Consider the following 23,727-nt stretch of genomic DNA (forward strand, 5'->3'; position numbering starts at 1 on the left):
TTTCTTGCTGATCCTTTTGCTCTTCAATACATCCTTAAGTTTCTTCTGCTCAGCACTGCTAACTGCTCTCAATCCAGGGCACTGGACACCTGGTGTGATGGGTGCTAACTTTCTGTATGCCTTCAAGAGGGAGCTGGTTCGTAACTGGGGCAGGAATCACATCATACAGAAGACAAGTGTGTTTATAGTTAACACTTGGTCCACATGATTTCATTGACTGGTTTTGATCGCCTGAAGTTGTTGGAGAGGAATTTTCCAGGGTATTCTTTCCTCTTAGTGGCCCTGTTTTTTTTCTGTATCTCTCATGGCTGCAGGGGAGGGGGAACGGAGGGAAGAAGGGAGGGAGAGGGAGGGAGGAAGTGTCTAGCCATGATGTGTCAGCTATCACGAGTGTGGGGCAGGCTTGTTGGACCAGCTATCTTTTCTTGCCAGTCAATTTTGTATGCTTGTCTACCCCATCTTGAACTTGGAGGAGAAACATCGTACTGAAAATAAGATTAACATAATAATGACATTACCTGCACAATAACATATTCAAAATGTGTCGAACAATGCTTACCCATCAACACCCATTCCTCTGAGAAGCCAAAGGCATGGGTCCACGGTCTTCCCAGAGTCATCACTAACAGCTGAAGACACAACTGAAGTACAGTATGATTCTATGAAAACACTGGAGAAAATTCCCAGTGTGCTTCACTGCAAATAATTTATGCAGTACAATTTGAAGTGTGAGGGCAGAGAGGCTATATTAATAATTATGAGCTTGTTTTTCCTAGAGTCTTCAATGCAAAGTATGACTCGTGCAATATGTTGAAATATGTTGCGACAGGAAAACTGTGTGTAATAGGTAAGAAAGACAGGCAGAAAAGGAGAAAGAGAGCACAAGCAAATGAGAATATTTGTCAGATAGCTTACAGCATATTATTCATTTAACTTCAAACAATGTCAAATTTCAAAGTGAAACAATTTGTTCATCTACTTGAAGTGAGGAAAACGCTATTATCCAGTAACTAAATATTGTTAATTCACGGTCTTGCAATTTTTTTTTCTAAATTCCAAGATAACAACCCCATCTATGCCCCCTTGCAAAAGCATAACCTCTAACTTACCATAAGCAATGCCAACAAATATCAGCAAGTATCTACTGTTATCATGCTTATTTCCAATTGACATGATTTCATAATACTTTCATGAAAATAGTAATGCTTTTAAGTAAACAAAAACAGAAAAAAGTGGAAACACGAAGCAGTTCACACTGTTGAAAAACACAAATAAAAATACAAAAACAAACACTCAGCAGGTCAGGCAGCAACTGCGGAGAGAGAAACTGAATTAATGCTTCAGGTCTAAGACCTTTCATCAGAACTGGAAAAAGTTAGAGATGGAGCAGGTTTTAAGCAAGTAGAGAGGCAGGGAAAGCTGACGGGGGTGGGGGGGTGATAAGGGGGGAAAAGAACAAAAGGGAAGGTCGGTGATAGGATGGAAGGACTTGAAGTGCATAGGTGGAGAATAAGAGATGGCAGATGATATTGGCAGGCAACAAAAGAGGGAAATAAAAAAGACATCAACAAGATACAAAGAACATGTGCATAGTTAATGGGAATTGATAGAAAAGGAAGCATGAAAAACAGAAATAGTAGAGCATGCTACAGTGGACCAAAAGTCTGGTGGATGAAAAAAAGTCACCGCCAAGGGTGCAGATCACCTCTCTAGTAATGTTCAGACAGGGGGTAACAACCACAAGTGGTACACTGCTTCTTGCTCTTCATCCAGGAAATGCCAGGACATCCATCCCACAATGCCAGAGGAAAAGAAGCTGTAGTTGTTAGTCAATGTTAAGGTCAGAGGACTGCAAAATGCCTAGCAGAAAGATGAGGTGCTGTTTCTCAAGCTTACATTGAACTTCATTGAAACAGTGTACCAGGTCAAAAACAGAGAGGTCAAAGAAAGAGTGGGATGGAGAATTCAAATGGTAAGCAACATAGCCCTCAGGAGTCAGGGACAGAGTGGAGCTGTTCAGCACAGAGAATACATAATCTGTGTTTGGTTTCCCTGATGTAGAGGAAATTGCAGTGTGAAAAGTAAATATTGTATACTCGGTTGGATGAAGTATATGTAAATTGCTATTATACACAGGAGTATTTGAGGCATTTTTTTTAAATAAATAGAACAGTATTGTTTGAGGAGGAAGTGAAAGGGCAGGTTTTACATCTCCTACGCTTCCATGGGAAAGTGCCAGGAGAAAGAGAGCAAGCAGTCGGGATGTTGGAAGAGTGAACCACAATGTCACGGAGTGAACTACTATCCTTTCAGTTTTTAAAAAAGGACAGTGGTGTTGGAGAATGTGAATGGTAGGTATGCATCTCCTGCGCTTGCATGGAAAGGTACCCTCTCCCCGATCTTTAAATAAACAAACTGATGCTGCTCCCAATTTTTAAATAAATAAATGATCAATATTACCGATCTTAAAAAATAATTAGCCCAGAATTTGCTGTCAAACTAACGGTGACACTAAGTGCCGTTTTAATGACGTGGCAAGTGTTAATATCTGTCATCAACCTCTCGGACATTGAAAATTAGTTATTACGTGTGTTAAATCTCATTCCTTCAAGTATTAATTGTTGTTGGGAGTCTTTAAAAGTCTCAAATTTAAAATTATTATTGTTTTACTTCATCATTCTGTCTTATTTTTTTCTCTCTCTTAATCCAATCTTTTGTTCCCTCTCTATTTCTCTTTCTATACCTGATCTGACATGAATTCATCCACTCTAATATCCTAAGGTAATTATTTCACAATTTTTCAATCGGATTGGTTAAGATGATGCAGTTACTTGCACTGTTCACTCAGATCTCAGATGCCCGGTTTCCCTCGCTGTGACGTTATCAGCTCACACTTCCAGTAACTTGCCACACACAAAATTTCAACACCTAAACGTGCAAGAGCAAGTCTAACTAATGGTAGATGCAGTTAGATGCCCTGCTGCAGCTAATTTAATTCTCAATTATCCTTTTAATAAGTTAACTAACTCCCACCAATTTTATACATACTTCTTCCAATTCCACTGCCTTTTATAAATGCACCCTAATCTTCAATAAATGCTAATAAATGAATTCTCCTGACTTTGCCTCATTCCGTAAATCATCCTGCTCTTAATGTCTTTATATTCCAATCTGAGTATTGGTCTATAATAAATAAATTAGCCCAATAACACCATCTGAACCTTAAAATCTGAATTACTAGAAGGAATATATTTAATAATAAAAGTTGTGTGTCTAGTGCACACTTCCTGGTTATCACACTTCGTATCTCTGCTTCAATTTTGTTACACCGATATAATTTTTAATGATACTTAACCTTCTTCCAGCCCTCCAATGGCAGATGGCATTGTTGCATGGCATGGTACTGTTGCTTAAGGTGACACTGTTTGTAGGTTTACAGTGTTCTAATCTAGTTAAGATCGTCCTTAAACAATATTTATAATTTAACATTTTAAATTGTTTCCTCCCCCCCTCCCCCCGCCCAGCCCACTACTCCCGCTCCTGGGCCTCCAAGCATCATCTCTGTGCCCCCCCCCCACCTTAGGTCAGTGGTCTCCATTAACCTCCTCTTCACCTGCTTGTGCGCCTCAAGGCACGATTCCTCTCCTGCTCCCAGCACATTGACTCCACTTTGCCTGTTCCAGGCCTCTATACAACATTCTTTGCTGTCCTCTTCTGCAGGATTCCTGTCTTGCTCTAGCTCAATTATCTCCTCTTACTTCTGGACCTCCTGTCCTACTGCTGGCTCATTGCTTCTGTGCAGCTCACCCTGGATTTTAAGACGCTGTCCTTTTCCTGCACCTAGCCCCTCCCTGCTCCTGCTGGCACTGGCCTGTTCTTTCCCATTCACAATTCCCTAAATGCGGTAAATGCAAGCTTCCACTCTATAGGTGTCATTTTATTTGCACTGTAAGTACAAAGAAGTTTTTTTTCTGAATGGTTCCTGGAGTTAGCTTGTGTCTGTTTGGAAGGGCGGTCAAATAGGTGGAAGACTTGAGGACAAGGATGAGCAAGGGGTTTGATGAATGGCATGAAATAACAGTGGCCATCAGTTAAGCAGAATGACAACGGCTATTGAGGGGAAATGACTGCGGTGAAGAAAATACAGGAGATGAAACAATAGTAAAAAGGGGCACTGAAGACAGTGAGTTAGAGGTAGTGTTGGAACAAGAAGGGGTGGGGAGGGGGGGGGGGCAATGTGATCAATGGGTGACTGCTGGTAAACAAGAGGGGAAAAAGGGATATCATATGTGCGCCCTGGAACCCTAGTTTGATCCCTACCCCACCAATGACCCGAGAATCAGCCCTTCTATGATCTGCCACATCACCCTTTACCTCCAACCCAAAATGAAGAAAAAGGGATGGAAACAGAGAAAAGGGGAAAAAGGGTATAGTGTATGAAATGATACAATGAACTCCGTACTGTGAGCCAGTGACTAGGTGTAACCTGGTCAGTCTTTAATGGCTTCCAGAAGTGAAGATACAAAGGTGAAGTTCAGGTTATATACCGGGCCCAGCACGAGTGTACCTATGACCCTAGGACCTCTGATGGTAGTGCCCTCTGGTGGTGGGCAGACCTTATGTACATACATTACATAATTCCCCCCAGTTCTTGGCACAAGTCCATATTACAAGTTCAGACGGTCCGGAGCCCTTCGCTATCTGGTTGACCATCTCAGTACAATCCCAGTGCTTTCAGAGTCTCTCACGACTTGGGGCTGGGCTTTGACCACAGTGGGTTTTTCTGGTGGCTGAATGAGAGTTGATTGGTCGTCTAAGCTCGCGGTGTCTTCTTCCAACTGTTCCGGTTCGTCAGTGTGTCTTAGCTTGATTTGATCAATGTGTTTCCTGCACATCTGCCCATTCTTGAGCTTAACCATATACACCCGGTTACCCTCCTTATCCGTAACATTTCCCGGGAGCCACTTGGGCCCTTGACCTTGGTTAAGAACATACACTGGGTCATTTACAGATATGTCGCGTGACACTGCGGCACAGTCGTGATACCACTGCTGGCACTGACGTTGGGTTTCAACATGATCGTTAAGATCAGGATGGACTAGAGAGCGCCTGGTTTTGAGGCCTCTCCATCAATAGTTCCACAGGCAGGACCCCGGTGAGCGTGTGTGGCCTTGTCCTGTAACTGAGCAGTATGCATGACAGGTGTGTCTGCAAGGAACCGTGAGTTATGCGTTTCAGGCTCAGTTTCATGGTTTGAACTGCCCGCTCCACTTGACCATTGGATGCGGGTTTGAACGGGGCTGACCTCACGAGTTCATACAAAGAATAATAAAATAAAACCAGCAAGAAGCACAACACAATATAAACAGAGGCAGAATTAAGAGCCAGTGACAGAAGCAAGAACATAAATATGACGGAGAGAAATTATGTTCTGACTTACATAGAGGATCACCACAGAGGATCAATATACAGGTTGAGTATCCGAAATCTGGAAACCTCGGTACTGAGGCTGTTCCGGGTATTTCCGGATTTTGGAACGTCTTTGCCTGCGTTGAGGTGGGAGGGGTCTGGCAGCCGAGGTAAGGGCGAGGGCCGGGGCGGGCAAAGTCGCGGTGAGGCCGGGCCGCCGAGGGCCGGGACGAGCGAAGTCAGGCCGCCGAGGCGGGGGAAGTCCGGATTTCAGAACATTTTCCGGTTTCCAGATGACCCCACCACGGATCGGCCCGGTGTCCGGATTCCAGAACATTCTAAATTTTGGAACTCCGGATTTCGGACACTCAACCTGCACTAAAAGTCTTGCATCCAGTAGAGAGGGCGGTGGAGAGAAGGAGGTTAGCAACCAGATACATGGTACAGGCACCTAATGGTCCAAAAGGAGAAGTTCGGACCTCATTCTCCCAAGCTTCCCCCAGCTCAAGTCTGCCAGACACTGGTGCCCAATACAGCCAGACCCTTGCAACACCCCAGTACTAAGATAACTATGCTGCTCAGGCAGCTCTTCCCAGACCTCCTCAACTTCAATGCTACAAGACCATGGGACCTCCCATCCCAATGCTCCCCACCATCATCTCAGCAAAACCCCAGCCCGGCATGAGGTAGAAAAGGCCAATCAAATTAATACCTGTATGAGGTAGCTAACTAATCTAGTGTCTAAACATTCATAATTTAACATTCTTCAGACTGATCGACCAAGAATTTACTATGGACTGAATACTATAAAATACGTAAACCAAAAAGATGCAACACGCTGTGAGCTGGAAATGCCGCAACTTTGCGCCAGGTTTTTCGGCGGTATTTTGCCACTTTGGGCAGAAAAGAGTGCGTCAGGAAATTCCGTGAAGTCTTGCGCCGGCAGTTTTGAAATACCACTGGGGAACGGACTGCCGGCGTGCAAGACTGGAAAAAGCGCTTTCACTCGATATTTGGCTTAGCAGTGACCCGTAGATAGGATTAAAAAAAACACAAATTGGAACAGCAATAGATATGAAAACTTGCAAAAAAGGCAAGTTTAAGTTTTTATTTTTAAATTATTTCACAGCGATTCGCTAGAAAAGGACCTTGTGAATGTTTGGTGATTTTTTTGTTTTTTTGGGGAAAAAAAAGTGTTTTCCCTCCTCTCTAGGCTCAACTCGCAGCAGTATTGGCCTCTGAGAAAAGTTGCAGAAAATTTGCGGTTTGCTCCGCGAATCCTCGTGCAATGTCGATTTTTCCCCGAATATTCAGCCTCAAAATCATAGCGGAGTCATCGGGTTTTTTTTTTGGGCGGAAAAAAAAATGCTTTGACCCAAAACCGAATGTCTCGCCCGATATACCTTGATATAAAATTATTCTGTCCTGTCCAGCCAGTCCATGTTGGTGCTTCTCCTCCACACAAGTAACAGTCCTCGTCCCATGTGCTCACACTTTCTGCAGAAAGTTTCTTCAGTGAATGCTTTTTGCCAATTCCAACTCCATAAAGCAAAGCAAAGATCTTGAGTTGTAAGGATTTTGTGCCTGTACCACCATTACTAAATCCACTGCTGCCTGCAACAAGGAAAATCCTGTTCTACACTCTCTCTTGGGGCTCTCTCCCACAATCCCCCAGCACCCATTATCATTAAAGTTTAGAAGAACATTGAAATCATGTACGATTGTTTGGAAATATATACATGTCAAACAGATCAAACATGGGATACAAGTACAAGGATAAGGGAGTCTTACAATTGTACAGGGCTTTGGGGAGACCAAACCTGGAATATTGTGCACCGTTCCGATCTCCTTATCGAAGAAAGGATTTACTTGCCTTAGTCACGGTGCAATGAAGGTTCACCAGTTTGAGCTCTGGGTTGTCCTATGAGGAGATTGAGTAGATTGGTTCTATACTCTCTCGAGTTTAAAAGAATGAGATGTACCTCATTAAAACATAAAACATTCTGAGGGGGATTGACAAGGTAGATGCAGAGAGGCTGTTTCCAGTCGTGGGGGAATCTAGAACTAGGGGGCACATTCTCAGGATAAGGGGTCGGCCATTTAAGACCAAGATAAGGAGGAATTTCTTCACTTGAAGGGTGGGGAATCTTTTGTAATTCTCTACCCTAAATGCGCTGTGGATGCTGAGTCGTTGTGTATTTTCAAGGCGGAGATAGATAGATTTGTAGACTTGAGGAATTAAGGTATATGGGGATCGGGCGGGAAAGTGGAGTTAAGGTCGAAGATCAGCCATGACCTAATTGAATGGCGGAGCGGGCTCGAGGGGCCGTATGGCATACTTCTGCTCCTAATTTTTGTGCTAATTTCTATGTAAGAACATAAGTAAAACAGCAAGAAATAATTTGGCACATGTTTAATTGTGGCAACTAAAATCAAGTACAGCATAAAATCAATAAGCATTCTGAAATGTGACTTCACATATTTTCCAACTTAATTTAATAGATGATTTGATTTGCCCTTCAAATGTAATATATTTAGAATAAAGTAATTTTTTTTTTACTATTTACTGGAATCTTATTAATTTATTGAAAAGTATGTAAACCCCACAATAATTTACTGATGAAATTGTAATGGCAAGTATGGTTTCAGTTATTTTGTCAATGAAGCACAATATAATATGTTCCATTACAACAGTTCATAATGGGTATTGTCAGAGGCTGAGCTATAAACATATTGTTTCAATGGCCCATCATTGTGTTTTATTTTATGCTCATTATTAGCATAAAATATATTTCACAATCTCCAACAGCATTTGGAAAATTATCTTTCACAGCATATATAACAAAAAATTGCATTATTAGATTCTTGATCTGACAATTCAACTGACCTGAGCTAGAATGGCAATAGTGATGCTACAACTCATCCCTTAGGTTTGGGGAGGGACAATCCAATCACTATCCCATGACCCCTTCTACAAAATGCCCATGTGAATGTATGTTGAGACCAGGGTTCCAACATTGACTGGGTGGGGGGCAAATAACCTGCCAACACTCCCTCTAGGCTCACATGAAAAATGGCTACATAGGCAAGTACCCAATATGGATCATCACTCATAGAACTGCATCCCAGCAAGAGTCAAATGCCTTTAGTGGAGGAAAAGGAGAGAAAATTGATTTTTTTCTCTGAAAAGCTGCACAGTATGAAGCAAGATCAACATCATGAGCTCATCTACTGCATTTCAAATTCCAACAGTCAGAGTTCTGCTAAATAAGCTTAAACCAAACAATACACACCTTGTTTGCGTACATCTTCCACAGCCACGAGCAGCTCCTCCTTCAGATCTTGGCTCTCTTTTGCAATCTGATCCCCCTTCTCGAGAAAGTTTTGTGTTGCTTGTTCTACAGAAGCAGCCAGTACATGTGCTTTCTTGGATCGACCTTTCTTTTTATTTGATGGGCCTTTGCTACTTGTATTCACAAGGGTAGTTACCTAAGAGTAATAATAAAACCAAAGTAAATAATTGGCAAACAATTTATTTTTTAATGACTGGTTGTGCACTCCCAATGAGATTTTTGCACAGAAATGTAGAACCCAACCTTTTATCATTTCATACACTGACAGCTAAATCTATACATTCCATCACACTTATGACAAAACGCACAGTGAAGCATTTCCTTCTGCTTACAATTAAACATGAGAGAGCTGAGTGTTAAATATTCAAGCTTACAGAGGAGGTTAGTGTTACTAATCCGTAGCACTACTTCTGATTTGACTACAATGGAGAAGATTTGGAGATCAAATGCCCACAGGCAGTACATAGGATTTTCCATCTATTAAAATTAATGGAGGTAAAATCATGCTCTAGGCACCTGCAATTTCCCAAAAATGCGCACTCTGGGAGCACTGCTCCCAATTGGATTGTGGAATAAGTCCAATAATAGTTGCAGCATCGATACCCGAACCACTGGGGGGAATTTTACCCTCAAAAAATGGGCAAGTTTGGGTCGGGTGGGAGGTTAATGTTAAAAATCAGAATCCAACCCCAACCTACCTACTTCCGGTTTTAACAGAGGTGGGGCATGGGGCGGGCAGCCAACCCGCTCCCAGGAGGTGGGTTGCCACTTTATTTATGATCAGATTTAACCTGCTTTGTTCACTATTTTAGAGCTAATACAATAATAATATTGCTTCTTGATTACAATAGTTTGAAGCAGAGTCCATAAATCCTTTTAAAAGAGTTAGATAGTTGCTTAAAAATATTAAGGATATGGGAAACATGGAGGGTGAGATTAGAGCAACTATTTCACAGGGAAAAACACTGGAACAGACTTGATAGACGGAATTGTCTATTTCTGTGCTGCAAGATTCTCTAAGGTTAGTGTTCATTTTACTGTCAATGTTTGAGATGAAAAAAAGAAATAAACCAAGCCAATCCAGGGATTCAGAAAATCCCCAGATTCTGTCTGCAGTCTACCAACCAATGGATGATAAATGACAATAGCATTAGAGACAAAAAAACCTTCACGATGCATACAAGCTACAGTTAAATTCAGTTCCCAGAAATGAAAGACCAATGTTTTAATATAGGTCACCCAAGTCTCCAATCACGGACATCAGTGAATTGAACATTTTGCATAATAGACTTGGATAAAGTTACACTGATCCAAAGCAGACAAAGGTGTTTGCGAGAATGTGAAAATGTTATAGCTATAAAATATTCTATAGTCAACAGTGTAATCATCAGCATTTTAGTATAGCCAAGGAAAATCTGTTAATTTGCGTAACTCAGAAGAAAGCAACTAAATAACGTACTTTAAGCCCAATTTGGCTTTTTACTGGGAAATGCTATTTATTCAGAGAATATCATAAGCTTCGTCTTTCACCTCCTCCTAAAAATATAAGATCAAATGTTTATTTATAGATTTGTTAAGTGAAATTTGCGATCTCAATTATTTACACTAATAGGTTACCAGAATATAGGTTAAAAGCAGCAACCGCAATAATGTACATTTTGTTTTTTCAGTATAATTATTATTTTTCTCTTATAGTTCTATGCCAGTCTTTCAATTGAATGCACTTATTTATTGCCTTGGCAACCAATGAAATGCTATTCCCCAAAAGCTTTGCTTTTCAATCTCTCTGTAAATAGAAAGAACTGCTAAATCAAAAAATGCTCATAATTTCACATTTATAAGTCAAGGCATCAAGCAGAATTATTGAGACATTGTGAGCATATATTCCCAATCTGGTATTCTACCAAAGTTTTTTTTCGTGAATTTTAGAACTAAACTTCAACAGTCAGCGTGTTTAAGTATAGCACTCTTGTCTCGAGTCAGAAGCTTGTGGGTGCACCCCACTCAGAGAATCCTTGAAATTTACAACATGGAAGGAGGCCATTTCGGTCCATCGTGTCCACGCCAGCCAACAAAGAGCTATCCATCCTAAACCCACTTTCCACCTCTTGGTCCGTAGGCTATGGCACCAAGTATCAGAGGTGCCATCTTTCAGATGAGCAGTTAAATGGAGGCCCCATTTGTCCTCTCATGTGGACAGGGGTCCCATGGCATTATTTTGAAGAAGGGCATGGGAGTTCTGCCAAGTGTCCTGGCTAATATTTATCCCTCAACCATCACCACCAAAACAGATTCCTTGGTTAGTATCACATTGGTGTTTGTGGAAAATTGTTGTGCACAAATTGGCTGGCGCACAACAATGACTACATTTCAAAAGTACTTCATTGGCTGTAAAGCACTTTGGGTATTCCAAGGTCTCGAAAGCTGCTATATAAATTCACGTCCTTCTTTCTTTTCCTTTTGTGAACAGGTTTAAAAAAACACCCGACTAGAATGTATATTGAAACACACAAATTTTAGCATGAGGCCATTCAGTCCTTCTTGGTTAAACCAAACTTCCCCTCAGAAGCTGATTTTACACAGTCCCAGTTTTCTGCTTTCTCCCCATACCCTTTTATATTCTTCACCAAATTGTCTTGTTTCTTCATGGATGTTTTAATTCATTTAGTATTAACCACCACTTGTGGCAAAGCATTCCACATTTCCCCTTTGTGTATTTAGTGTTTACTTTATCATAGCCATGTCTTGGATTTACCCATGGGAATAATCTTTCCACAATTAATTTTGAACACCTTTATCAAATCCTCCATCGATTTTCTCATATTTACAAGTGAAATAGGGCATTATATATGTAGGCCATCCATCACTATTTTGATGGGTCAACCCTCTTCAAATGTTTTTTCTATGTCCCTTGTACACAAGGAGAGCAGCACCAAAGTAGAAATCTAGGATCGGAGTGCCTGGCTCCCTATTTTTCATTTTTAATGTGCAGCCATTCTTTATAGGGTAAACATTATAAAGATCAGTGTTTCCTGCTGCCTCAAATTACAGCTCATGGGACACATAAAAATTCACAGTCTGGATACGGAGTTGAGATTCCACAGCATCCGACAGTAAGATTGTCATAGTACAATCACCTAAGCTTTACACTAAAATATTAACAATGCTGCAACGAAGTTGGGAGAATGCATCACTGATTTTGTACAACTGTGCCACAATAGTCACTGAACCATCAAAGAATAAAAATCATCTCTATTTCATTGTATGCTCTGTTGATCTTAGCTACTGCTTTGTTTCTTCAGCATTGAGAAACCCCAAAACAAGTATTATTCATTTTACCCTGCTGAGTGCAAATTGATCTTTAAAGTTTAAGTGCACTTTTTCTCTTTCAAAGGCAAAACAGCACAAATGTACCAAGCACCATGCCACCCTTAAATCAGTAAAAGCTAACAAAAACAATTCTACAGTTGGCATTTTACTGCACTAAAAGTTCTTAAGATATTACAATGCTTAACATTGTTCAAAATATGTTGCTTTGAAATCTATTCCTACAATTCAACTGGTGAGTTTCAAACAAAGACACCAAAGTTCGACAACACAAGAAAATAAATTTGCAAATGCAAGAACTAAGTACAAAGGAATAGGCACTTTTTCCTCAGTAGGCAATTGGCAAGTAAAATTAACCAACATTCAAACAATGTTGGAGAAAGTAACAATCACTTTGCAAGAGACAGTTCATATTAACTAAGGTTTGTTATAAACAGAAGCATTCACAGCATCTGTAGAATGAAGACAACATAAATGCCAAAGCTGAAATCAGTCCCAGTGTATTTACATTGGGAAATAATTTGATAAAAGATAATCACATTTAATTTAAATGACCAGTATAATGACCGACACTTCACCCTAAATTGCTTGTTTAATTCTTTGAAAATTAAGATTCACAATTTAATTTTCTGACTCCAATGGTTGGAGAATATTTGTACAAGCCAGAAATCAGGAAAAACATTGCAGGGCTATAAGGGGAGGCTGAACCACTCAGCTTAATCGCTTGCCAAAAGAGATAGCAATCTGTCCCTCGTGAAGTAACATTGAACTCAACACTGGGATACGGTTGACTTTGAAGGCACCAACAAAAGCCATCTCTAAGATTGGTCTTAGCACTTCCAGAGGCAGCATTTCAAAGTAAATGCATAAGGTCGCAAGTTGCAGCATGAAAACAAGGCTGCTCAGGAAATTTAATGTCTGGTTATCCAACAATACAATCAACCATTTCACAGAATAAGTTTAAAGCAACTAAGAGTTACAAGGTAGTGAATCCATCTCCCCACTGCCACTCCCCTGCCCCTCTCCTCCCCACCACACATACACACACACAGTTGGTGGACACCTAGCAGTTTCGATTATAGAAACATAGAAAATAGGTGCAGGAATAGGCCATTCGGCCCTTCGAGCCTGCACCACCATTCAATAAGATCATGGCTGATCATTCACCTCAGTAACCCTTTCCTGCTTTTTCTCCATACCCCTTGATTTCTTTAGCCATAAGGGCCATATCTAACTCCCTCTTGAATATATCTAATGAACTGGCATCAACAACTCTCTGCGGTAGGGAATTCCACAGGTTAACAACTCTCTGAGTGAAGAAGTTTCTCCTCATCTCGGTTTGGCTTACCCTTATTCTTAGACTGTGACCCCTGGTTCTGGACTTCCCCAACATCGGGAACATTCTTCCTGCATCTAACCTGTCCAGTCCCGTCAGAATCTTATATGTTTCTATGAGATCCCCTCTCATCCTTCTAAACTCCAGTGGATACAGGCCCAGTCGATCCAGTCTCTCCTCATATGTCAGTCCAGCTACCCCGGGAATCAGTCTGCTGAACCTTCGCTGCACTCCCTCAATAGCAAGAACGTCCTTCCTCAGATTAGGAGACCAAAACTGAACACAATATTCCAGGTGAGGCCTCACCAATGCCCTATACAACTGCAGTAAGACCTCCCTGCTCCTGTACTCAAAATCCTTAGCTATGAAGGCCAACATACCATTTGCCTTCTTCACTACCTGCTGTACCTGCATGCCAACTTTCAATGACTGATGTACCATGACATCCAGGTCTCGTTGCACCTCCCCTTTTCCTAATCTGCCGTCATTAAGATAATATTCTGCCTTTGTGTTTTTGCCCCCAAAGTGGATAACCTCAGTTATCCACATTATACTGCATCTCCCACACACCCAACTTGTCCAAGTCACCCTGCAGCCTTTTAGCGTCCTCCTCACAGCTCACACCTCCCAGCTTAGTGTCATCTGCAAACTTGAGATATATTACACTCAATTCCCTCATCTAAATCATAAATGTATATTGTAAATAGCTGGGGTCCCAGCACTGAACCCTGCGGCACCCCACTAGTCACTGCCCGCCATTCTAAAAAGGACTCGTTTATCCCGACTCTCTGCTTCCTGTCTGCCAACCAGTTCCCTATCCACATCAGTACATTACCCCCAATACCATGTGCTTTAATTTTGCACACAAATCTCGAGTGGGACCTTATCAAAGGCCTTTTGAAAGTCCAAATATACCACATCCACTGTTCTCCCTTGTCCACTCTACCAGTTACATCCTCAAAAGATTCTAGAAAATTTGTCAAACAGGATTTCCCTTTCATCAATCCATGCTGACTTGGACCAATCCCGTCACTGCTTTCCAAATGTGCTGCTATTTCATCTTTAATAATTGATTCTAACATTTTCCCCACTACTGATGTCAGGCTAACCGGTCTATAATTACCCGTTTTCTCTCCCTCCTTTTTTTAAAAAGTGGTGTTACATTAGCTACCCTCCAGTCCATAGGAACCGATCCAGAGTCGATGGACTGTTGGAAAATGATCACCAATGCATTCTATATTTTTAGGGCTACTTCCTTAAGTACTCTGGGATGCAGACTATCAGGCCCCGGGGATTTATCGGCCTTCAATCCCATCAATTTCCCTAACACAATTTCCCGCCTAATAAGGATTTCCTTCAGTTCCTCCTTCTCACTAGCCCCTCGGTCCCCTAGTATTTCCGGGAGGTTATTCGTGTCTTCCTTCGTGAAGACAGAACCAAAGTATTTGTTTAACTGGTCCGCCATTTCTTTGTTCCCTATTATAAATTCACCTGAATTTGACTGCAAGGCACCTAAGTTTGTTTTCACTAATCTTTTTCTCTTCACATATCTATAGAAGCTTTTGCAGTCAGTTTTTATGTTCTCAGTAAGCTTCCTCTCATACTCTATTTTCCTCCTGCTAATTAAACCCTTTGTCCTCCTTTGCTGTATTACAAAATTCTCCCAGTCCTCAGGTTTGCTGCTTTTTCTGGCCAATTTATATGCCTCTTCCTTGGATTTAACACTATCCTTAATTTCCCTTGTTAGCCATGGTTGAGCCACCATCCAAGTTTTATTTTTACTCCAGACAGGGATGTACAATTGTTGAAGTTCATCCATGTGATCTTTAAATGTTTGCCATTGCCTATCCACTGTCAACCCTTTAAGTATCGCTCTCTAGTCTATTCTAGCCTTTTCACAACTCATACCATCGAAGTTACCTTTCATTATCTAGGCACTTACAATGTATGGGCTCAACTTTGCCCAAGCCCGTTTTCTAGCGTATTGCCAGAGTTAAGCCAGTAACTTAGGTCCAGAAATGCGCCAGAAAAACATGTCCAAACTTTCCCTGATGTTTATACTGTAGTCCGGAGTCGCGCAGTGGCCAGTCGCCTCGGGGGGGGGGGGGGGGGGGGGGGTGGAACCTGCTGTCTGCGCCAAAAAACGCAGCCGGGCCTTCTGCACATGCGTGGGGAAAAAAAACTACGTTTCTGACATCGCTGCAATGGACGTGCATGCGCAGTACAGTTCAGAGTTGGCAATCGAGAGGCCTCCAGACCAGAACCGGGATCTCAAGTGGGCGCAGCTAGGAGAAGCAGTAGAATAGGAGAAAGAAAGGCACATTTAGATATCCAGGGTAAGCATAGAGTAAGGAAAGAATGGGATGGTTTATAGTCACTTTTAAGTTGCTTGTAATAAAGGAGAATGTTGACTTATTTTGTCTTCAGCTATCCATGGAAATTATAGTCATACAGAAAAATGTGGACTTATATCATGCTCGGTTATTCATTCATGTTATGTAGGTTTGGATGACCATGTAGGGCCAAAGAATTCTGATGTGATGTGATGATATAGGATGGGTAATGGATTAAAGGACTTGTAACTTTTGTGAAGGTGGGATTAAATGATGACAAAGGGAGATCGTTAAATTGTTGCAAACACTTCATTGATAAGTTGAGCTTGGATTCAAGGTTCTGCCGTCACTGAGGAGTGATCTGAGTAATGATTCTCCTGATACTCCATGTTCTTTTACCTCCAAAACAGCTATGGCACTTCCAGAGACATCTCCATGCCCAGGTCTTTCTGGATAAGGAAAACAGTTGCTCTCTCCCCCGCTGACCCTCCCCGAGTGAGTGCCTTCCCAGTCCGCTCCGCTTCCAGCCCCGAGCCCAGGCTGAATGGACTCCGATTTACTTACCTGCGTCGATTTCTTTAACTCTCCGCAAGGGTTTTTTCGAGAAGCCACATACGCTGGCCTAAGCAGAAATGGAGTAACTATCAGTTGGCCAAAGTTCACTAAATGGCCAGAATTGGTGTTGGTGGCTGGTTACGCCCCACTGGATGAGAAAAAAAACTTACCTAAAAAGAACGTAACTAAATGAGATACTCTGGTGCAAATTGATTGGGGAAACCGTGGATTTTTAAAGTTTGGCCAGAAAAAGCAGCCTGCTCAAAAAAAAAAACAGCGAAATCACTGGGGAAAATTGAGCCCACTGACATATACACTGCTGAATGCTCTTTGGCTCCATACAAGGCTACGGGGAGAGAGCAGGGCAGTGTGATTAGTTCTGGAGTGTTCTAACAAAGAGTCAGCATAGACACAAAGGGCAAAATGGCCTCCTGTGATGTAAATTTCATTTCTGTGAAAATGATTATTTGTTGGTCACTTCCAAAGTGACAAACTTGTTTGTCAAACTCCTATAGTAAATCATTGGCGAGTTATTCAACTTGCGCTTTCATGCATCATCATCATATGCCATCCCTCGGAATCGAGGAAGACTTGCTTCCACTCCTGAAGTGAGTCCTTTGGTGGCTGAACAGTCCAATACGAGAGCTACAGACCATGTCACAGGTGGGACAGACATTCATCGGGGGAAGGGGGGGGGGGGGGGCGTGGGACTGATTTGTCGCACACTCCTTCCACTGCCTGCGCCTGACCTCTTCAGGTGTCAGTGGTGATGTCGCACTTTACCAGGGAGACTTTGAGGGTGTCTTTGTAACATTTCTGCTGCCCACCTTTGACGTGAAGGAGCTCCGCACAGAGCAATTGCTTAGGGAGTCTCATGTCTTGCATGCGAACTATGTGGCCTGCCCAGCAAAGTTGATAGAGTGTGGTCAATGCTGGGGATGTTAGCCTGGGCGAGGACACTGATGTTGGTGTGCCTGTCGTCCAGGGGATTTGCAGGATCTTGCGTAGACATCGTTGGTGATATATCTCCAGCGACTTGGTGTCTTCTGTACATCGTCCATGCCTCTGATCCATACAGGAGGGCAGGTATTACTACAGCCCTGTAGACCATGAGCTTGGTGGTAAATTTGAGGGCCTGGTCTTCGAACACTCTTTTCTTCAGGCGGTCAAAGGCTGCACTGGCGGCGATGTTGAATCTCCGCATCAATGTCTGCCTTTGTTGATAAGAAGCTCCCAAGGTATGGGAAGTGGTCTACGTTGTCGAGGGCCGCGCCGCAAATCTTGATGACTGGGTGGACAGGCTGGAGGACCTTTGTCTTACAGATGTTAAGCGCAAGGCCAATGCTTTCATATGCCTCAACTATATCCTGGAGTTCAACCACGGAATATGCGCAGACTCAGGCGTCGTCCGCATACTGCAGCTCAACGACAGAGGTTGGGGTGATCTTGGACCTGGCCTGGAGGCAGTGTAGATTAAACAGCTTCCCACTAGTTCTGTAGTTTAGTTCCACTCCAGCGGGGAGCTTGTTGACTGAGGTGGAGCATGGCAGCGAGGAAGAGTTGGAGCGATGACACAGCCCTGTTTGACTCCGGTCCGGACATGGAGCGAGTCTGTAATGGAACCGCTGGTAAGGATCACGGCCTGCATGTCGTCGTGGAGCAGGCGAAGGATGTTGACAAACTTTTGGGGGCATCCAAAACAGAAGAGGACGCTCCATAAGCCTTCATGGTTGGCAGTGTCAAAGGCCTTTGTAAGATCGAAAAAGGCCATGTATAAGGGCTGGCGCTACTCCCTGCATCTTTACTGCAGCTGTCGCGCTGCAAAGATCACGTCCGTTGTGCCCTGTAGGGGACGAAATCCGCACTGTGATTCCGGGAGGAGCTCCTCGGCCACAGGGAAAAGATGGTTGAGGAGAACTCTAGCGACAATCTTCCCAGTGGCTGATGATAGGGAGATTCCACTGTAGTTGCCGCAGTCAGACTTGTCCCCCTTTTTAAAGATGGTCACGATCATTGCATCTCTGAGATCTCCCGGCATGCTCTTCTCCCTCCAAATGAGAGAGATGAGGTCATGTATCCCAACAGTGCCTCTCCACCATACTTTAGCGCCTCAGCAGGAATTCCATCCGCACCCGTAGCCTTGTTGTTATTGAGCTGTTTTATGGCTTTGCCTACCTCGTGCAACTTTGGGGTATCACAGGTCGCATGCTGCGGGATGGAGTAGAGAACACTCAAGTCAAAGGCAGAGTCTCGATTAAGGAGATCTTCAAAGTGCTCCTTCCAGCGGGCCCCGACAGCCTTGGTGTTCTTGATGAATGTTTCCCCATTCTTGGCCAGGAGTGGTGTGGGGCCTTGGAAGTTTGGACCGTCGGTGGTCTTGACTGCAATGAAGAATCCTCGCATATCGTGGCTGTTGGACAGTTGTTGTTTCTCTATCCACCACCTGTTCTTTAGGTCCCGGGTTTTTTGTTGGACCTCAGCCTTGAGTCGTCTGTAACGTTGCTTTGCAGCTCCCGAGGTGGATTGTTGCTTGAGGCTCAGAAATGCTCTGTGCTTACGATCTATTTGTTCTTGAATCTCTTGATCATTTTCATCAAACCAGTCCTGGTGTTTTCTGGTTGAGTAACCAAGTGTCTCCTCACAGGCACTGGTTATGGGGGCCTGGCGGGCAGACCAAGCACTGTGGGCATTCAGCATCTCAGGGTCATCAAGGCATGCCAGATTAGCTGTGAGGCGCTAGCTGTATCCTTTAGCTGGGTCTTTAAGTGCCCCAGCATTAACTTTTTTGCGGCACTGCTTCTGCTGTCCCCTCTGCTTTGGGGCTATGTTTATATCGATGGTGGATCGGATTAGACGATGGTCCGTCCAGCAGTCCTCAGCTCCTGTCATCACACGGGTGATGCACACACCCTTACGATCCCTGGCTCGGATAATGACATAGTCCAACAGATGCCAGTGTTTAGAGTGAGGGTGTTGCCATGATGCCTTGTATTTGTCCCTCTGGCGGAACAGGGTGTTGATGAGTTTGTGTTCTAGACATTTTGTCAAGAGTAGGGTACCACTGGAGTTGGCTTTCCCTATCCCCTCTCTGCCAATCATGCTACCCCAGAGGGCCAGGTCTTTGCCGACCCTGGCATTAAATTCATCTAGGAGGATCAATTTGTCGCCGTGGGGACGCGGGACAGGGCTATCTCGAGGTTGGAATAAAAACGCTCTTTAGCCTCATCCGTTGCATCGAGTGTTGAGGCGTAGGCACTGATGACTATGGCGCATTGGTTCCGGTAATAGGGTAAGGCGAAGAGTCATGAGGCGTCCGTTAACCCCGCAGGGAGAGTCTTTGAGGCAATCAGTTCATTTTTGACGGCCAAGCCAACTCCATGAAGGCAGCATTCTTCCTCTGGTTTTCCTTTCCAGAAAAAGGTGTAACCTCCACCATGTTCTGCCTGGCCTCGCTTAGGGCTGCGATGTCAATGTCAAAACATCTAGGTTCCCGGGCAACTATGGGGTGTGGCATTCCGGCCTGTTGCTATTGGAATTGTCCAGGAGGGTCCTGACGTTCCAGGTCCCGAACTTCATATTAGCGAAGTGGAAGATGCCTGTACGAGAGTTCTTTTAATGTGCGGTGGCCGCTGCACACCTGCAACCACACGGGCTTAGCTGAGCAAGGTCTTGGTCCATGGCAAGGGGGTCCAGGATGACTGGAGACCAGGCATGCCTGTATAAGCCTAATTGCCTACGGCGAGGTGTTGGCTGCAAGCTCGGTGCCAAGTAGCGCCTATGATGGTGGATGGCCCGAGACTTGGTTGAGGGGCAGGCATTAGGACGGTCAGCTAGGGTCCCCAGGGGTGTTTTGGAAAATTTCTTCCAAGGTTAAAGATATCCCCAAAGGTTCCCAAGTTGTTTTAAAAGTTTGAGTTTAAAAGTATTTCCGAATTATTTTTTAAAAAGTTACACAGGTTGATTGAAGGTTTAATAAATAGATAAAGTTGATAAATTTGATAAAGTCTAAAATGTAAATCAAGTTGCTTAAAAGTTAGAAAAAAAGAAAGTTCTCAAAGTTGATTAAAAATGTAAAAGTTTTCTCGAATTGTTTAAGAAGTTTATAAGTTGAGTAAAAGTTGAAAAAATTGAATCCCTTCGGCTGTTTCGACACCGGCCCTGGCCCTGGGCAGGATGTTTCAAGATGTTGCCGCAGGATCTCCAGCCGGGAGGCCCAAGTCGCGAGACTGCAGTGTCGGGCAGGACACAGGGGCTGAGGTCCATCTTCCGCTCCCGGGCGGGCGGGGCGGCGGTTGTCTGTCGTCCGCTCCCGGACAGCCGGGATAGAAGCGGGCCGGTGCTTGGTCCTTTCGGCCCGGAATAGAAGTGGGCCGGTGCAGGGTCCTTTCTGAACTAACCCCCCGACAGCGACATTCCTGCTGCACACCGCTCCCTCAGTATTTTCATGCATAATCCCCCACTCACACATACAAAATTTCACCCGTACAAATTGAAACCGAAATCCATTATATATGAAGTATTTGTTAACTATTTTCAAAGCAGCTGTAGTATGACACGCTTAACTTTTTCAATACATTAGTAGTTCTGTTTCAATTTGAATTTACATGAAACTGGTCTTTCATGCCCTTCAGCTGAAATGCAGTTTTGACAAATGGAAGAATCGCAGTAACTAAAAGAAACAGTGTAATGCAATAATGAGTCATACATTCGCAGGTAGCCTTCTTATAGGATCATTACGTGGTACAGATTTCTGACCCTCGCTACCAGGCCACATCAGGCTCCTCATCATTTATTACTTTTAGTCTGCAGCTGCTGTGCTTGAGTCAATTTGATGTCTCCCATTTCACATTAACAATAAAAACACAATAATTTGCGTTTTCAAAGTATAATTAGGGAGGGAAAAAAGGACACATTGTAACACTGGTATCTAAACGATGGGTAGGAAGCTACTGTTGCAGACAATTAACAGATCAGATCTATTAAATGTGGTTTATAAACAACATTACATAATCTTACTTTACTTGTATTAAAAAATTCAAAAATAAACTTGCATTTGCCTGGCAATGGTCCATATTCACAAAGCACTTCAGAAAATATATTAATATTTTCATAGTCATCATCATAGGCAGTACCTCAAAATTGAGGAAGACTTGCTTCCACTGAAAGCGAATTCTCAGGTGCCTGTACAGTCCAATACAGGAATTACAGTCTCTGTCACAGGTGGGACACACAGTGGTTGAAGGAAAGGGTGGGTGGGGAGGCTGGTTTGCCACACGCTCCTTCCACTGCCTGTGCTTGTTTTCTGCATCCTCTCTGTTATGTATTTAACCAACTTGAAATGACATAGTCATGTAACTGTAACTCATGTACACTCTACCTGTATCCTAGAAATGCACACCCTGACCACGGGTGAACTTGCGGGAGACACTCCTCACCTGGGTTTCCAGGTATAAAGGGGAGGGCCCACCCAGGGTCAACACTCCTTGGTCCTGGCAATAAAGGTGAAGGTCACAGAGTGACCGTGTCTCATACATCTATGCCTCGTGAGAGTTTGCAGGGACACTACATTTGGCGACGAGAAACAGGAATCACCGAACCACGAGGATGGCCACCGGTGGCACAGAGGAACGTTACTGTGTGGGTGAGTACTGGGACGACTTCGTGGAAAGACTCCAGCAGAGCATTGTCACAAAGGACTGCCTGGAAGAGACAGCAGCTGACAAGCAGAGGGCGCATCTACTGACCAGCTTCGGATCACAGACGAAGGCGCAGATGAAAGACCTGCTCGCACCCCAAAAGCCGGCGGACAAGTCCTTCGAAGAGCTCAGCCAACTGATCTGTGAGCATCGCAAGCCGGCGAATAGCATATACATGGCCCAGCACTGGTTCTACTCTCACCGGCGTCAGGAGGGACAAAACGTCTCGGACTTCGTGGTGGAACTGCGGCACTTGGCCAGTTTCCAAGTTCTCCAATGCCTGCAGGGGGGGGGGGAGATGTTAAGGGACTTTTTTCTTTTTTTTTTTAAAAAGATCGAGGGCATTAATCATGCCGGCATTTTCAGGAAGCTCAAAGACGAAGGACTTGACTTTAGAAAGGGCGGCGTTGATAGCTAAGACCTTTATGGCAGGGGAAGAGGAGGCCAAGCTAATTTACGCGCGCAGCCCTGGTCCAAACGTGGCGACGGACCAGGGAGTTAACATGGTGAATGCAGCTCTGGACCCCGCAGGCAGGCAAGGGCATTTCGAAACCGCCCAGACAACAAGCTTTAGGGTGGGCCTTCAACAAGGACAATGGAAAGGGGATCGGCAATTCACGCCACCTCGAGGAACAATGCGTCCCGCGATGGGATCATTAACACCCACCATCAGAGTGCTTAGAAACAGCAAAATGGGCAGAGAGGAATGCCTGGTAATAGTCTTTTTGTTAACAGCAATCTCAGCTCACGCTGGAGGTGCGGTGGTAGACACACTGCGAGAAGCTGCAGGTTCCAACAATATACTTGCAGGATTTGTAATGAAAGTGGACACTTGGCCAGGATATGCAAAAAGGCAATAGCGAGGTTAATCTGCGAGACAGAGAAACCAGACGAGAGGTCTGTGATGCAGGATGAGGCCTGGGGTAAAGCCATAGATGCTGAAGTTCAGCGGGTTCATGTGGCTGACGTCCACAGCTCATACACCCATGATGATGAAAGTCTTACTGAATGGCATCCCGGTGCACATGGAGCTGGATACGGGAGCTAGCCAGTCACTCATGAGCGCCCAGCAATTTGAGAGACTATGGCCACACAGAGCTAGCAGGCCCAAACTGGAACGCATTGAGACACAGCTACGGACGTACACCAAAGAGATCATCCCAGTGCTGGGCAGTGCAAACTTGGTGGTAACACAATGGATTACAGAACCGGCTGCCACGCTGGATCGTTCCGGGAAATGGCACCGCGCTTTTGGGGAGGAGTTGGCTAGCTGAGATGAATTGGAAATGGGGGGGGGGGGGGGTGGGGGGTATGTACACGTCATTTCATCCGTGGAGCAAAGTTCAAGCTCACAGGTCCTGCAAAAATTCGTGTCACTGTTTCAACCTGGTTTCGGAACGTTCAAGGGCACTAAAGTAGTGATACGCATCACTCCGGACACCAGACCAGTGCACCACAAAGCCAAAGCGGTGCTATTTGTGATGCATGAAAAAATTGAATGTGAACTGGACAGGCTGCTCAGAGAGGGCATAATTTCGGCCATTGAATTCAGCGACTGGGCAAGTCCCATCGATCCTGTCCTCAAAGTAGATGGCTCGGTTAAGATTTGTGGCGATTACAAAGCCACCATCAACCGAGTATCGCTGCAAGACCAATACCCGCTTCTGAGGAAGACCTTTATGCCATGCTGGCAGGTGGCAAGCTGTTCACGAAGTTGG

At 44.0% G+C, this 23,727-nt stretch overlaps 1 protein-coding gene across 1 annotated transcript in view; it reads right to left on the reverse strand.

Annotated features, from left to right (window-relative positions):
• Nucleotides 1-23,727, reverse strand: part of ctnna2 (catenin (cadherin-associated protein), alpha 2) — a 1,881,920-nt gene that overhangs the window by 1,674,402 nt on the left and 183,791 nt on the right. Inside the window, exon 3 of the mRNA XM_070866818.1 lies at nucleotides 8,703-8,898. Within this exon, the coding sequence (XP_070722919.1) occupies nucleotides 8,703-8,898 (196 nt within the window). The remainder of the gene's footprint in view (nucleotides 1-8,702; nucleotides 8,899-23,727) is intronic.

Source organism: Pristiophorus japonicus, chromosome 2, assembly GCF_044704955.1.
Source record: "Pristiophorus japonicus isolate sPriJap1 chromosome 2, sPriJap1.hap1, whole genome shotgun sequence".
Taxonomy (NCBI): Eukaryota; Metazoa; Chordata; class Chondrichthyes; family Pristiophoridae; genus Pristiophorus; species Pristiophorus japonicus.